Here is a 12,793-nt window from a genome sequence, read left to right as displayed (position 1 = left end):
GCCCAGCTGGAAGGGTCCCAGCATGCAGGTGGCCAGCCCTCTGGCCACGCCCCCCCCACCTGCTCTGGCCTTCCACCTGGTCCCAGGATTACAGGGTGAGTGATCTAAGGGCCACCCCAAGAAGGAAATGACGTGCAGGTGTATACTGGGGTCAACGGTCAGAGGCAGTATCTCCCTAGCCTTCTAAGGGACCCTCCCAGACCTCCGCAGAAGCCCTCACCTGGGCATTGTGTGGAATTGTCCTGGCAGGGGCGACTCTGCCTGTAGCCCCCAGGGCAGGGCCTGCCTCCCTCAGGGGTGGGGGGCCAGATACACTCCCGACTTCGCTGGGACTGCCCCACGCACGGGTCACAGGGAGACCACGGTCCCCATTGGCTCCAGACTCCATCCGCTGTGCCAGGAAGACAGAACCAGCTGTGCCAGGAGAACTAGGAGGCGCCTAGCCCACTGAGATTTGAGCAGACTAGTGGGGGTGTCTCACCTGGGCAGTCAGGGGAGCTGGGGCAAGTCTCCTTCTGATGCTGGGCCCCTGCCCCCCCTGCTTCACCAGGGCATGGGGTGCCCCCGTGCCGAGGAGCGGGGCAGGTGCAAGTCCTGGAGCGGGTCCTCGTCTGACCCCTGCAGGGCTGGGAGCACGCCGTCCACTCCGACCAGGAACACCAGCCACCCGGCACTGCAGGGAACGATGGAAGGACACTGGGGCGCAGGCATGCCTTCCCCAATTCCAGCCCTCTCGGTGGCCCTGGCCACTTTTCCTTGCTTCCCTCCAAGCTGGGACATACATACCTGGGCAAGGCAGGTCTGTGCAGTTCAGCCTCCCCTCTGAGCAGGTGCTGGGCAGGGCACACAGGCACGGGAAGGAGAGCAGCAGCTCAGCCCTGCCCCTGCCCTCCACCCGCACCCCTCCTAAACTGCCTCTTCCCTTCCCCTTACCCCATGCTCCCCGTTCCCTTCAGGGTCTCAGATACCCCCCGGCCATTCTCCAGAGCCTCTAGACCCTACTGTCTGTCCTATTCAGGGACCCATCAGCTGTCCCGTGGGCTCCCTGGTGGTCGCTGGCTGGTGTGTCCTACTGGGGAATGACCAGAGGTCATCTGCTGCTGACAGGGGCCAGACAGTGAGGAGGAACACCATGCCTGTCACCCCTCCTTCCCCTCTGAGCACACACGCAGCCTGCCACGTCTCCCAGAGGGCAGACACAGCAAGCTGGATGCCTCGGCTTCCAACCATCGGTGCCTGCCTGCATCTCCTCGGGGATCATGGGAGTCCAACCTGCAGCAGCTGAGACCCAGGAGAGCACGGGTGGGGCCCGCCCCCCCCCCACCCCGGGCCCTGCAGCTGCCCACGAGTCCGCCTCACCAGTAGTTGCAGCTGTCGGGCCCGGGCAGCCGAACCCCCGGCCGGTGCCGCTCCCCGCTCAGCAGGTCCAGGCAGCCGCAGTGGCTGGGCGGCACGCAGAGGGCCCCATCGGCACTCAGCACCTGGCCTGGAGGGCAGTAGCAGCCGGGCTGGCAGTGCCACACGCAGTGCTGGGGGGCCACAAGGGAGGGCGCGGGTCAGCAGGAGACAGGGCGGAGGGGGCTAGGAGGGGTGCTCTGGGGAGTGGGCACAGAGCCACAGGGGAAAGATAAAGGGAAGGAGGCACGAGATGAAGGAGGCAGAGGGGGGCAGACGGGAAGCTGTCGAGCTCTGGTTCATAGACACTACTTCAAATGGTTTCTCCCTCCTCTCCTCCCCAGCGCAGAAGTGGGGAGGGGGGGATGAGAGCCTGAGAAGGGCTGCCCCCGGTGGTGGCCGGGGGGAGGGGTGTCCTCCAAATGTGAACCCTGTGGAGGGTTCCATGGGGGACCTGGCCAGTGCCTGGGAACCAAGGCATCTCCCAGACCTCCCCAGAAGGTAGGACAGCACAATAGAAAGCTGGCTTAGGGCACGGGGTCACCCGGGAAGGAGCTGGGGTCCCCTGGGGAAGCCAGGAGTCAGGCCCAGGCCCTCTTCCCCTCCCTGCTCAGCCCCTGTAGCGCCTCCCTGACCGTTCTTAGGTGCCCGCGCAGGGCCTCATGGCACCATCCCTTGGGCATCCCTGATTCAGGTCTGTTCCTCCCCACACTGCAGGCTCCCTGGTGCCATCGGACCCTGTGCGCCTGCGTGCCTCTGTCCCTCTCCATGGTGCTGGCCAGACGTTGATGGACGTTCCCCCAACCAGCACACCAATGCATACACGCGTGCCCACGTACTCTCACACTCAGGGTCCACACACTGAAATTCTCATGGTATTTAAGATGATCTAGTGGGACGATTCCTTCATAGGTGTTTATGTTCTTTTTGTAATAAATTTTTAAATTCAGGAAGGCCTGACATAGTGAATGCAAGGTTGCTGGGTGAGGCTCAGACAGCCTCTGGAACAAACAGGAGCCAGCCTGGTGGGCACGGATCCCACCCCTCCCTACCAGTGTGAGGCGGCCCCAGGACCAAAGAGGTCATGACCCAAAGCCATAACCTGCCCTCCTGCAAAAGTAACCCTTGGGGCCGGAGGTCAGGTGGAGGTTCGTTTCGAGGGAGCCGGACTCACCACGAGGTCATCACAGGAGCGAGGACAGGCAGGGCCACAAGGGCTGTACTCCGCCCCCTGAATGGCAGTGCAGTTGGTCACTGGGGAAGGGACATGAGGGGCTGAGAGCTGTGTGGGTGGCCCACTCTGGCCCATCTCTCCAGACTGCTCCTTGCCCCCTGTCCCCGAATCCTGGCTGGTACCTGGGCACGGCAGAGCCTGGCAGGCCTCTCCTTGGGCCCGAGGCCCCTCACAGTAATCCCCCAGGCCCTGGGGTGGAGGCTGATCACAGGCTCGCATCCGGCTCCGCAGGCCTCCCCCACAGCTCCGGCTACAGCTGGACCAGGGCCCCCAAGGCCCCCAGCCCCCAGCTCCTGGGATGACAACAAAGGAAGCAGTTCTTGGGGTGGGGGTGTTGGTCGGCGGGGGGCCAGCCGGTACAGGACAGCAGGTATCCCCAGAGTGTGGAGGGCACCATCCCGGGCACCAGGGGACTCACGGTCACACCCTGGCAGGAGGCAGGGTTCCTCCTCAGCATCGGGGCCTGGGCAAAGAGGGGTAGGCCAGGTTGGTGGGGATGGCAGCGCCAGGACAGACGGGTCCATGGTGGGAGGCCCGGAGCAGAAGCGGTGCCGGTGGCGTCGGGCAGGGCCACAGGAGGCTGAGCACTCGCTCCATGGGGTCCAGGGTGACCACGTGGGCTGACCTGGGGTGCACAGGAGGGAAAGGCAGAGTGGGGATGGAGTGAGCGTAGGCTGGAGGCACTGGCCTAGGCAGAGCGCCCCTCCTCCCTTCCCCCCCACTCCAACCAAGCTTTCCTCCCCTGATAGGGAGCTGGCAGGGGGCACCGTCGGGCGTGGGGGCCCCCTTCTCACCCTCCTCACAGGGCCAGGAGGTGCAGTGGGTGATAAGCCCAGAAACACAGGAGCTGGAAGAAAACAGCAAAAGGTCACGGTGCTGTCACAGGCTGACGCGTGTTCCCGCAAATTCCTTCATTGACGCCTGAACACCCAGGATTCAGAATGTGATCTTATTTGGTGAAAGGTCTTCACAGAGGTGCTCAAGTTACAGGGAGGGCACTAGGGTGGCCCTGGTCCAACATGACTTGTCCTACAAAGGGGACATCTGGACTCAGCGCAGATGTGCATAGAGGGACCAACGTGAGGAGGGGCCCACGAGGAGGAGGTGGCCCCGGGAAGGCGGCATGCAGGGGTGTGGCCACAAGCCAAGGAAGAGCCAAGGATCACTAGCAACCACAGAACAGCAGGACTTGGAGCAGATTCTGCCCCACAGCCCTCAGCAGGAACCACGCTGCTGACTCCTTGATCTGGGATATCTGGTCTCCTGGAGTGTGAGAGGTCACATCCCGGATCTGCGGTGCACAGTGGACCAAGACAGGTGGGAGGAGAAAGGATGGGCTGGAAGGGCATGGGCAAGGGCCTCAGGGAGCTGGACAGCTCTGCCTGGGGGGCAAGGGACAGCTCCACAGCCCCCTGGAGGCCAACATCCCCTGGCATTGAGGGGGGAAGCAAGGTGCTCACGGGTCACGGCCACTGGTGGGGGGTCCTCACCAGTTCTCGCAGAGACGAAGCACCACACTGCCCGGGGGATAAAGGCGCCCCCCATGGGCACAGGGGCAGTCCTGGGAGGGCACGCACACGTTGTTCTGGAACCAAAAACCTTCCATCATCTTCCGGATTCCAGGTGGGTCTGGTCTGGCCTGCTCCCCACAGTCAGAACCCAGCACCCCCTCCCAGGCTCCCACCCTCCAACGCCACCCACACTCCTTCCACAAACGGCCCTTCTGCTCCCACCGCCACCTGGGTTATAGGAACCGTGGCAAGGGGCGTGGACCCCCAGTCTCTGGAGCGAAAGACCATCTCTGATTGCAGGACAGGGACTGAACTGTCAAACGTCCCTGGAACCAGCTAACAGAACACGCATCTTGCGATGTGTAGGACAACAGTGTTTAAAAACAATTGTACATTTCATCAAGAAAATAGAAACTGATGAAGTTACACATACATGAAATTTGGACAAAAGTTGCTACTGTCTTAAAGTTTAAGAAACTGCCACCCAGTAGCACATGATTCAAAGTCAAGTGTACTGAGGTGGGCGCCAGGCCCTGGGAGGCACCACAGCCTTTTACGTACCCCAATGGTGAGGCCCGTTATCACCACAATTTGACAAATGAAGAGACTGGGGCACAAGACTACATGGCCCGAGGTCAGAGAGCTCCTAGTAGAAGAGTCTGATCTGAACTCAGACCCCACTGGAGTCCAGCCCCTTGCCCACAGCCCAGGCTTCAGCGGCACCTCTCTAAGCCCTCCCCACCGCCCCACAAGCTTCTGTCCAGATTCCATGACCCCCACCTCACTTCCAGCCTGGTTCCCACTGCCTTCCAACAGTAGTGCCACCTGCAGCTCTCCACACCCTGCAATCTTGGACAGTCCAGTCAGGATCACCTCCTCCAGGAAGCCTGCTGCCACTGACCCAGCCCCTGCCAGGCTGCCTCCCGAGCTCCACACTACGCAAAGCTCACTTGCCGTGTGGGGATGATCCCATCTTCATTCTAGGTGCTCTGGTCTGGTTTCCCCAGACCAGAGGCTCCTGGAGGGCAGAGTCTACTTTCTCCCCACGGTGTAGCCCCCCTAAGACTAAGCAGGCCAGGCACTCGATAAAAAGCCAAGAACGTAAGAGAACAGAGTGCTCAAGTAGGCATGAACTGTAAAGATCTTCTCGACCTATCATCATTTCACAGATAGGAGAAGAGAGGTTCATGGAAGCATGAATGTGACTCACGCAGGGTCACCTGCTGGCTGCTGGCAGAGCGGAGCCGTGACCCCCGAATTCAGTGCTTTTCCCTTGACTCTGAAGCCCCGTGCCCTTGGTTCTGCCCCTGCCCAGGTCCCGTGGAGGTCAGGTCAGGAAAGACACTCACCAGCAGGAGAGTCCCAGATGGGCAGTAGCAGCCGGGAAGGCAGGTCTGGTCTGTCCCTTGAGGGGCACTGAGCTCTGCACAGGAGGCAGGGCCCTGGGCGCAGTCTAGCCACCGCTTGCCCCTGGGACACACACCAGGCACGGGCCCTGGGAACACAGGAATTGACAGCCCAGCCCAGGCACAGTCAACTCTGCCCCGGGCTCCCCACCCAGGAGAGGCATTGGTTCTAGGTGTGGCCGGGGTGGCGGGGGAGGTCGCAGGAACCCATAGGAGCTCTGGGAGAGGGGTCTCTGGGGTGACAGGGAGGGGTTGACAGGACCCTGGGTTGGGCGGGATGATTATGGAGGGTCGGGGAATAGTGTGGCAGTTGCGCATGGCCCTCACCGGTGCAGGGCTGCAGCCCGCAGGCAGAGAAGTCCACACGGCCATTCAGGCCACCGCCCCGGGTGCGGTTCCGGTAGCCGCCGCCGCAGGGCACAGAGCACGGGGACCAGGGGCCCCACTCCCCACTGGGACCTGGGGTGGCAGTCAGGTCACTGCGGGCCCTACCTCCCATGCCCACCACACCCCCCCTCCTCCACCCAGACACCCTAGGGCCCCCCCTTCTCACACCCGCGGCATCATGGCCCACTGCGGGAGGCCTCACTCCCTCTCAGCCCGGAGCGGGGAATGACTCTTGGGGCTCTCTGGGGACCTTTCCTGGCGTCTTTAAGGGTAGATCCTTGCACCTCTCTTGGGGTCTGGGGGAAGTGACTGGGGGTGTTACTGGCTCCTCTCCGGAGGATTCTGGGGGCCTTGGTCCTAGCTCTTACCCCGACATGGCCGCAGGCTGCAGAATTCGGCCTCCATGTTGGGGCCCTGGCACGCAGCACCCCCGAAGGCAGCGGGGGGCGCAGTGCCCGCCCGGAAGCGCCGCCGAAGGCCCACGTCGCAGCTGCGGCTGCAGACACTCCACGGGGTCCAGGGGCTCCAGCCACAGGCCACTGCGGGGTGGGAGTGGGGAGGGGCACAGGGGCTGTGAAGCCAGGCCAAGCCGTGCCCAGGCCCCAGCTTCCCCAGAGCACCATCCTTTATGGCCAGCATCCTCTACACCCCTGAGGACCCGCCACTGCAGATTCCTAGGCATCAGGGGTACCTGGGCAGGGCTCCGAGGTGCACGCCATCTCACCAGAGACGCAGGTGCTGCAGAGAGAGAACCCGTTGGGGCCACAGTCAGACCCTGCTCCATGGGGCTCTGTGCACCTGTCCCCAAGGAGACACGGCCAGCACCACCGTGCCCACCGCACAGAAGAAAAACCCTAGGGACGGTCTAGAAAGTAAATCGAGTTGGTCCGTGTCCCCCTGGAACTTCAGGAGGTGACCGAGGCTTTCCCTCCGGTCCCTCCCACCCAGTCCCGCCCTCCACGGGCTCCCTGATGGCCGGGCACTGTGCTGTCCTTCCTCACTCACTTTGATCAAAGACTCACCTTTACATATTTCATTCTGTTGCTAGTTATTACTAGCAACAGTAATTTGGAAAGTCCTTTGGAAAGGACTTTGAACAGCTCCTCAGGGCCAGGTAGGAGCGATTTAGAAAGAGAAGACCCTAGCCTGAGCCTTTTGGGAAGAACTGTGCACTTTCCTTCCCTTTTACTTCTCTCCAGTGGTTTGAAGCCCACCACTCAAGTACATGGAAATTCCAGAAAAAGAATCTAAGAGAGAAAAAGAAGAAGAGAAAGGGGGCAGAGGAGAGGAAGCATGCAGGGGGTAGTGGGGGGCACGGGACTGGGAAGAGGAACAAGGAGAATGGAGAAAATGAATTGAAAGGTTAAAAAAAAAAATGTGGGGCGAAAGGAGGAGGGCGCCCCCTGCTGGAAGAGCCCAGTGTCAGCTTCAAGGTTTTTGAGCAAAAATCAAGGGGATCCCAGGTAGGGAAGAACATTCAGGAAAGGCAAGCCCAGGTGACTGGAAGGGGAGGCTAGAAGACCCTCTCCAGCCCCTGCTTCCTTCACAAATCGCCACACTGATCCAAGCCTCAGTCTCCCCACAGATGCCCAGCCCGGAGAGCAGGCTTTGGTATTCCTGGGGCCCAGGCCTGGCACCAAGGAGGTGAACCAACCCCCCGGGGTGTGTGTCCACGCCTATCCAGCCCTGGGGCCACCAAGCCCCGTCCCCCATGCTCGCCGGACGCTGGTGGCCTACCAGTTGTTGCAGGAATCCAGCTGAGCCTGTGCTCCCGGGGCGTAGAGCTGCCCACGCAGCTGGCAGGGGCACTGACTGCGGGGCAAGCAGCTGGCATTGTGCAGGAAGAGGCCAGGCGGGCAGGTGCAGCCAGGGGTGCAGAAGCTGGTGCACTCGACCCCAGCGTCCTGAGCCAGGCACAGCTGAGGGCAGGGGCCCCCGTCCCGCTGGCACTGCTCTGCGGAGCGGAACACCATGTCTCCCGGGCACTGAGCTGGATAGGAAGACAGAGCGGGTCTCAGCATAGGCAGGAGGAAAGGGTCAGGAGAGGAAGGGGCGAGAGGAAGCTGCATGCAGGGGACCCAGGAGCAGGACCGAGAAGCCGGAGGAAGCCCCTCCCACCTCCCTCCTGGGCAGGTTCACTCCTGTGCCTGCAAAGATTCACATTTTTGCCTAACTGCAACACAAACATCCTTTTCTTTTTTTTTATTTGTTAAGATTTATTTTTACTTGCAGGGGGTGGGGGACAGAGAGGGAGGGAGAGAGAGTCTTAAATAGACTCCGTGCTAAGCTAAGAGCCTGACACAGGGCTCGATCCCAGGGCCCGAAACCAAGAGTGGGATGCTCAACTCACGACGCTACCCAGGCTCTCCCAACACAAATGTCCTTGAAAGCTGAGCAGTCCCTGGGCCAGGATGGGGCTCAATAGAGAAAGGTGAGGGAGACGGGGCCAGGGGCTTCTAAAGACAGGCAGGCTCTGCTTCTCGCAATTCCTGCAGTGAGTGGCTCTGTGTTTCTGAGCTGCAGGCCTAGGAAGGAGAACTTGGGCAGGGAGGGGCAAAGAGCCTGAGCCCTGGGCCACAGCCCATCCCTAGTGCCCAGGGTACAGGAGCCAGAGGAGGGAGACGAGGAAGTTCGGCAGCCCGTTAGCTCAGGGTATGGCCTGTCCTGGAGCTGGAGGGCAGGGTTGTGGGAAGGTGGGGTGCAGAGAGGTCTGCATCCCCCAGGGCTTGACTGGCAGAGAAGGGCGTGGCTGGTAGAGAAGCGCAGGGTGGGAGGGGAGAGAGGCTGGCACCTGCGCAGGGCTGCGTGTTGCAATCCCTGGTCTGGCTGTGAGGTCCCTGGCAGTCGGGGTCACCAGGAGTGGAACCAGAGCAGCTGCGCCCACGTATCTGGACGCCTCCGTCACAGGGGGCCGAGCAGATGGACCACGGAGCCCACAGACCCCAGGCGCTTAGCACTGTCAGGAAGAGTCAAGTGCATCACGGTGGGGGCTGGGCGCAGGTGAAGGTGTGGGCAGGGGGTGGGGCGCAGGCGGCTGGGCTGTGCCAAGTGTGCAGGATCTTGACTGCAGCTTCCGCTGCGTCCCCACCCCGGGCTGGCCCAAACACCCCTTCAGGCGACGCCCACCCTGTTGGTCACAGGCCAGGGGCGGAGGAGACGCTTCGGGACAATAGGTCTGCTCTAGTCCCTGTGCCCCCCACGCCCCAGGTGTTTAAAACCTGCCCAAGGGGTCATTCTTCCCCTTTGCTCCTCATTCCATCCCGATGCCCCGGCCACTCCCGGGACAGCAGGGGACATACCTGGGCACACAGGGGGGCTGCAGGCCTCCTCCTGGGTGGCCTCTCCTGGGCAGGACGCGTTCACGGAGCTGGGGCAGAGCCGGGAACGACTGCGCCAACCAGGGCCTCCTCCCACGGCGAGGCAGCTCTGGGAGCAGGAGGACCAGGGTGCCCAGGAGGTCCAGCCCAGCAGCTCTGGAGGGGGAAAGGGCAGGCCTTCCACACAGGGGTCCTGGCAGGGCTGGGAGGCTTGGGAGGCTGGGTTGGGTCTGAGAAGCTGTGGGGGCCGGGGAAGGACTTGTGGAGTCAGGGAGTGCCTCTCTGGGCTCAGGCGTGGTCTCTGCCCCTCTGGGACCCCCAGCCCCGGGCCCAGGTCTCACTCGCAAAGCACAGCCTCCTGCTTAGCCAAGCTCCAGCCCAGGCCACCTCCACCTGTGGGCGCAGCTGCACCTCATGTACCCTACCCACCCACACATCTTCCCCCAGATCAAGCCTTCCAGAGTCTTCTGAATACCTGTCCTTCACTCAGCTTCAACGCTGGGAGCCCAAGCCCCCGCAGACACCTGTCAGTCGGACACCATGCTCCGCTGGCCCCTTCTTCCCACCCCTGCTGCAAGAGCCTGGCCCAGACCCACGGACCCATGCCCAAGCCCCGACTCCTCTTCTCACCTCCGCCCCCCGCCCGCTCCGCCTGCTCTGCAGAGTGTCTGCCTCACCTGTTCTGCTGGAGGGGACCCCGGGAAACAGTCTGGGCTCCTTCGTCTGGTGTCTGTGTTCTGATTGCCACCCTGCCCCCCACCCCAGCCTCACAGGCTCGGCCAGAGGAGCAGCTTCACCCCTGCTTTCAGACACCCTGCTCCCCCAAGATCAGCCTGCTTCTGGCACTTGGGCTGTCTGTGTGGGAAGAGGATGCTGCCTGGGCCCCACCCTCCGTCTGGTCCCCGACAAGACCCCTGGCACCAAGGCTCCTTCCAGGGCTGCCTCTGAGACCAGAAGGCCACAATGACCACCATGCAGGTGACCAGCGGCCCCAGAGATCGTGCTGTGTTCCTAGGGCAGCAATTGAGAGGAGGGAGGCAAGCCCGGCAGAGGCGGGGAGCCAGGGGTCGTTCAGGGGGAGGCGGGAAGCAGGCTCCTGCATCCTGGCTCCTGTCCCAGCTCCTGGCTGTACCTATCCTGCACTCCATGTGGCAGGCCTGGAGCTCCTGTCTGTCGCCGTCACACGGGGCACCCCCGGAAGCAGCCGGAGGGTTGGAAGGGGATCTGGGGGGAGAGACATCCCCCTGAACAGCCCGCCCGCACTCCTGTCTTCCTTGTTCACCTGTCCTCCAACCACCACCCACCCTCTACCACCTCCTTTCCTTCCTCCTCCCATACTCCCCCCACCACACACACACCAATAGCTCCACCCTGCGCACCTGAACCTGGCCCTCACTCCAGAGCCACAGGAGCGGTCACAGGGACCCCAGGAGGACCAGGCTGACCAGCCGCAGGGCACAGGGCAGCCCCGGGGTTCACACAGCAGGGCCCCGTTCTCACACAAGCTGCAGGGGAGGAGGAGGCAGAGGAGGTCGGGACTGGCTGGTGGCCTGACCCAGGTCCTCCCCAGCACAGCAGACACCCTCACCAGTGGCTGCAGTTGTCCAGGACAAAGGGCGCCCCCGGCTTCTTCAGCTCTTCACCCACGAGGCAAGGGCACTCAGAGAGCGGCAGGCAGCGAGCATCATGGAGGAGCAGCCCAGGGGGGCAGCGGCATCCTGGGGTGTAGGCAGGAGGGCGCTCAGCCCCCAAAAGGAGGGAATGGGGAGGGGAGGTGGGAGATGGAGGGCCTCCAAGCAACCCACGCTCCCCCTGAGGGCTCTGCCCGCCCCATTCCTGCTTGCTGGGTGTGCCTCACCCTCTAGACAGGGCCCACTGCAACTTCTGTTGGCCTCAGGGTCCCAGCAGGAGGGCGGACACGGTGGCACCAGCCCCTTCCGGCAGAGCTCAGCACTAACATGCACTTGGCCTGGCCCGCAGCCTGGCAGGAGATGGACGCTAGGTGGGGTGCGTATCACAGGAGGCCCAGTGACCTTCCCAACAGCCCCACCCCCACGGGGCCCCACCCTCGGGTGCCCCTGCCCAGCCCAGCTCCCTTACCCGCATCCCCTGGGCAGGGCTGCAGGGCGCAGGGTGCCCCCTCGTGAGAGGCCCCGGGGCAGGGGGCACCACCATTCTTGGGCGGGGGGTCCACACAACTCCTCTGGCGACTCCGATGGCCACCCCCACAGGAGACGCTGCAGGGCCCCCAGGCCCCCCAGGCAGCCCATGCCCCAGCCACTGTGTGGGAAGAAAGAAAGGACATGGACCAGGTCAGCCCAGGGAGACACAGATGGCACCAGAGAGAGCAAGAGGCACAGCAGAGACAAGCCTGGACAATGGCCAGCTGGGTGGCCTAGGGCAGCACCACCGGGACGCCACAGCTTCCTCTCCTGTACTGGGAAACCTCCCCTAGGTGGGTGGACCGAAGCAAAGAGCTCTGGCTGCCTCGCAGGATAAAGGATCTGGTTGCAGGGAAAGAGCCGGGACAGTAGGAATTCTGGAGCAGGGCACCTCTTGGCGGCAGCAGACAGAAACCAGCTTAGGAGTCCAGGTGCGGGGGCTCACAAGACACCCCCCCACCCCATGCAGGAAGCCCCTCTCTGCAACGCAGAGGCAAGGTGGGTGCTACTCCCTCAGGTCGACAGAACAGAAGGGCTCCAGGTCCTAGGCACAGCCTAGTAACACCCTAACTCTGAAGCGGGACGGGGTCTGCGGCTCTAGTTCCCACACTCAAGGTTAAGGACCAGAACTACTCAAGCAGGAAAAGGGCAAAGGGCAGGGCCAGGTGCAGGCTTCTGGAGGAAAAAGGCATGAAGCTGGGACATCAGAAGGGGCTGTCCTCCTAGAGCCCCGGAGAGGAGCCTGGACCTGGGGTCCCCAGGAGGGCAAGGGCATCCCTCTCGTGTGGGTCTTGGAAGGGAGACCAAGGCAGGTGTCCCACACCCCCAGGGGTTCCTGAGGAGGCCTGGGTGCTGGTTACCTGGGCAGGCCTGCACGAAGCAGGGCTGGCTGCGGAGCCTGTCGGACGGGCAGCTGCCCCCAGGCAGGGGAGGCCACAGCAGGTCCCGGTGCTGGAAGGCGAGGCCCGGCCCGCAGGTGCGGCTGCAGCCGCTCCAGCCAGACCAGGGCGCCAGCCCACAGTCCACTGTAGGGGGAAATGGGGGGACTCAGAGGAGGCTCACGCAGGGGCAGGGCCCTCAGTGGTGTCCCCCGGCCAGGCACATACCACAGCCGTCCTCGTCTGAACTGTCCTGGCAGTCTGGCCGCAGGTCACAGCGCCGCTCAGCCGGCAGGCACTCCCCACTACCGCAGCTCAGCTGGCTCGGGGAGCAGGGGGCTCGCGAGGCCAGCAGTCCGGCCAGGGCCTTGGTGGGCACCGTGAAGGGCACAGGGCTCGCTGCCCACGAGGCTGGGGGAAGGGAGCCACGTGAGTGATTCCTGACCCGGTGATAAACTGAGCCCCTTCAACCTCAGGCCAAGAACACAGCAGCTTGTTGGCCG

The 12,793-nt window shown here is 63.1% G+C and overlaps 1 protein-coding gene across 1 annotated transcript in view; it reads right to left on the bottom strand.

Annotated features, from left to right (window-relative positions):
- Nucleotides 1-12,793, bottom strand: part of LOC125081017 (SCO-spondin-like) — a 51,827-nt gene that overhangs the window by 15,575 nt on the left and 23,459 nt on the right. The window contains exons 48-70 of the mRNA XM_047695391.1: nucleotides 12,519-12,701; nucleotides 12,273-12,437; nucleotides 11,351-11,530; nucleotides 11,109-11,231; nucleotides 10,839-10,968; nucleotides 10,630-10,755; nucleotides 10,383-10,474; nucleotides 9,233-9,406; nucleotides 8,725-8,889; nucleotides 7,671-7,923; nucleotides 6,625-6,671; nucleotides 6,302-6,472; nucleotides 5,874-6,005; nucleotides 5,490-5,635; nucleotides 4,120-4,214; nucleotides 3,424-3,476; nucleotides 3,048-3,254; nucleotides 2,752-2,922; nucleotides 2,570-2,649; nucleotides 1,360-1,529; nucleotides 787-833; nucleotides 482-673; nucleotides 221-391 (exon numbers count right to left, since the gene is read on the bottom strand). Of these exons, the coding sequence (XP_047551347.1) occupies nucleotides 221-391; nucleotides 482-673; nucleotides 787-833; nucleotides 1,360-1,529; nucleotides 2,570-2,649; nucleotides 2,752-2,922; nucleotides 3,048-3,254; nucleotides 3,424-3,476; nucleotides 4,120-4,214; nucleotides 5,490-5,635; nucleotides 5,874-6,005; nucleotides 6,302-6,472; nucleotides 6,625-6,671; nucleotides 7,671-7,923; nucleotides 8,725-8,889; nucleotides 9,233-9,406; nucleotides 10,383-10,474; nucleotides 10,630-10,755; nucleotides 10,839-10,968; nucleotides 11,109-11,231; nucleotides 11,351-11,530; nucleotides 12,273-12,437; nucleotides 12,519-12,701 (3,273 nt within the window). The remainder of the gene's footprint in view (nucleotides 1-220; nucleotides 392-481; nucleotides 674-786; nucleotides 834-1,359; nucleotides 1,530-2,569; nucleotides 2,650-2,751; nucleotides 2,923-3,047; nucleotides 3,255-3,423; nucleotides 3,477-4,119; nucleotides 4,215-5,489; nucleotides 5,636-5,873; nucleotides 6,006-6,301; nucleotides 6,473-6,624; nucleotides 6,672-7,670; nucleotides 7,924-8,724; nucleotides 8,890-9,232; nucleotides 9,407-10,382; nucleotides 10,475-10,629; nucleotides 10,756-10,838; nucleotides 10,969-11,108; nucleotides 11,232-11,350; nucleotides 11,531-12,272; nucleotides 12,438-12,518; nucleotides 12,702-12,793) is intronic.

The sequence above is a fragment of the Lutra lutra genome, chromosome 11 (assembly GCF_902655055.1).
Source record: "Lutra lutra chromosome 11, mLutLut1.2, whole genome shotgun sequence".
NCBI lineage: Eukaryota > Metazoa > Chordata > Mammalia > Carnivora > Mustelidae > Lutra > Lutra lutra.
Note: the sequence above shows the minus strand (reverse complement) of the source record. Positions and strands in the feature narration are given on the sequence as shown.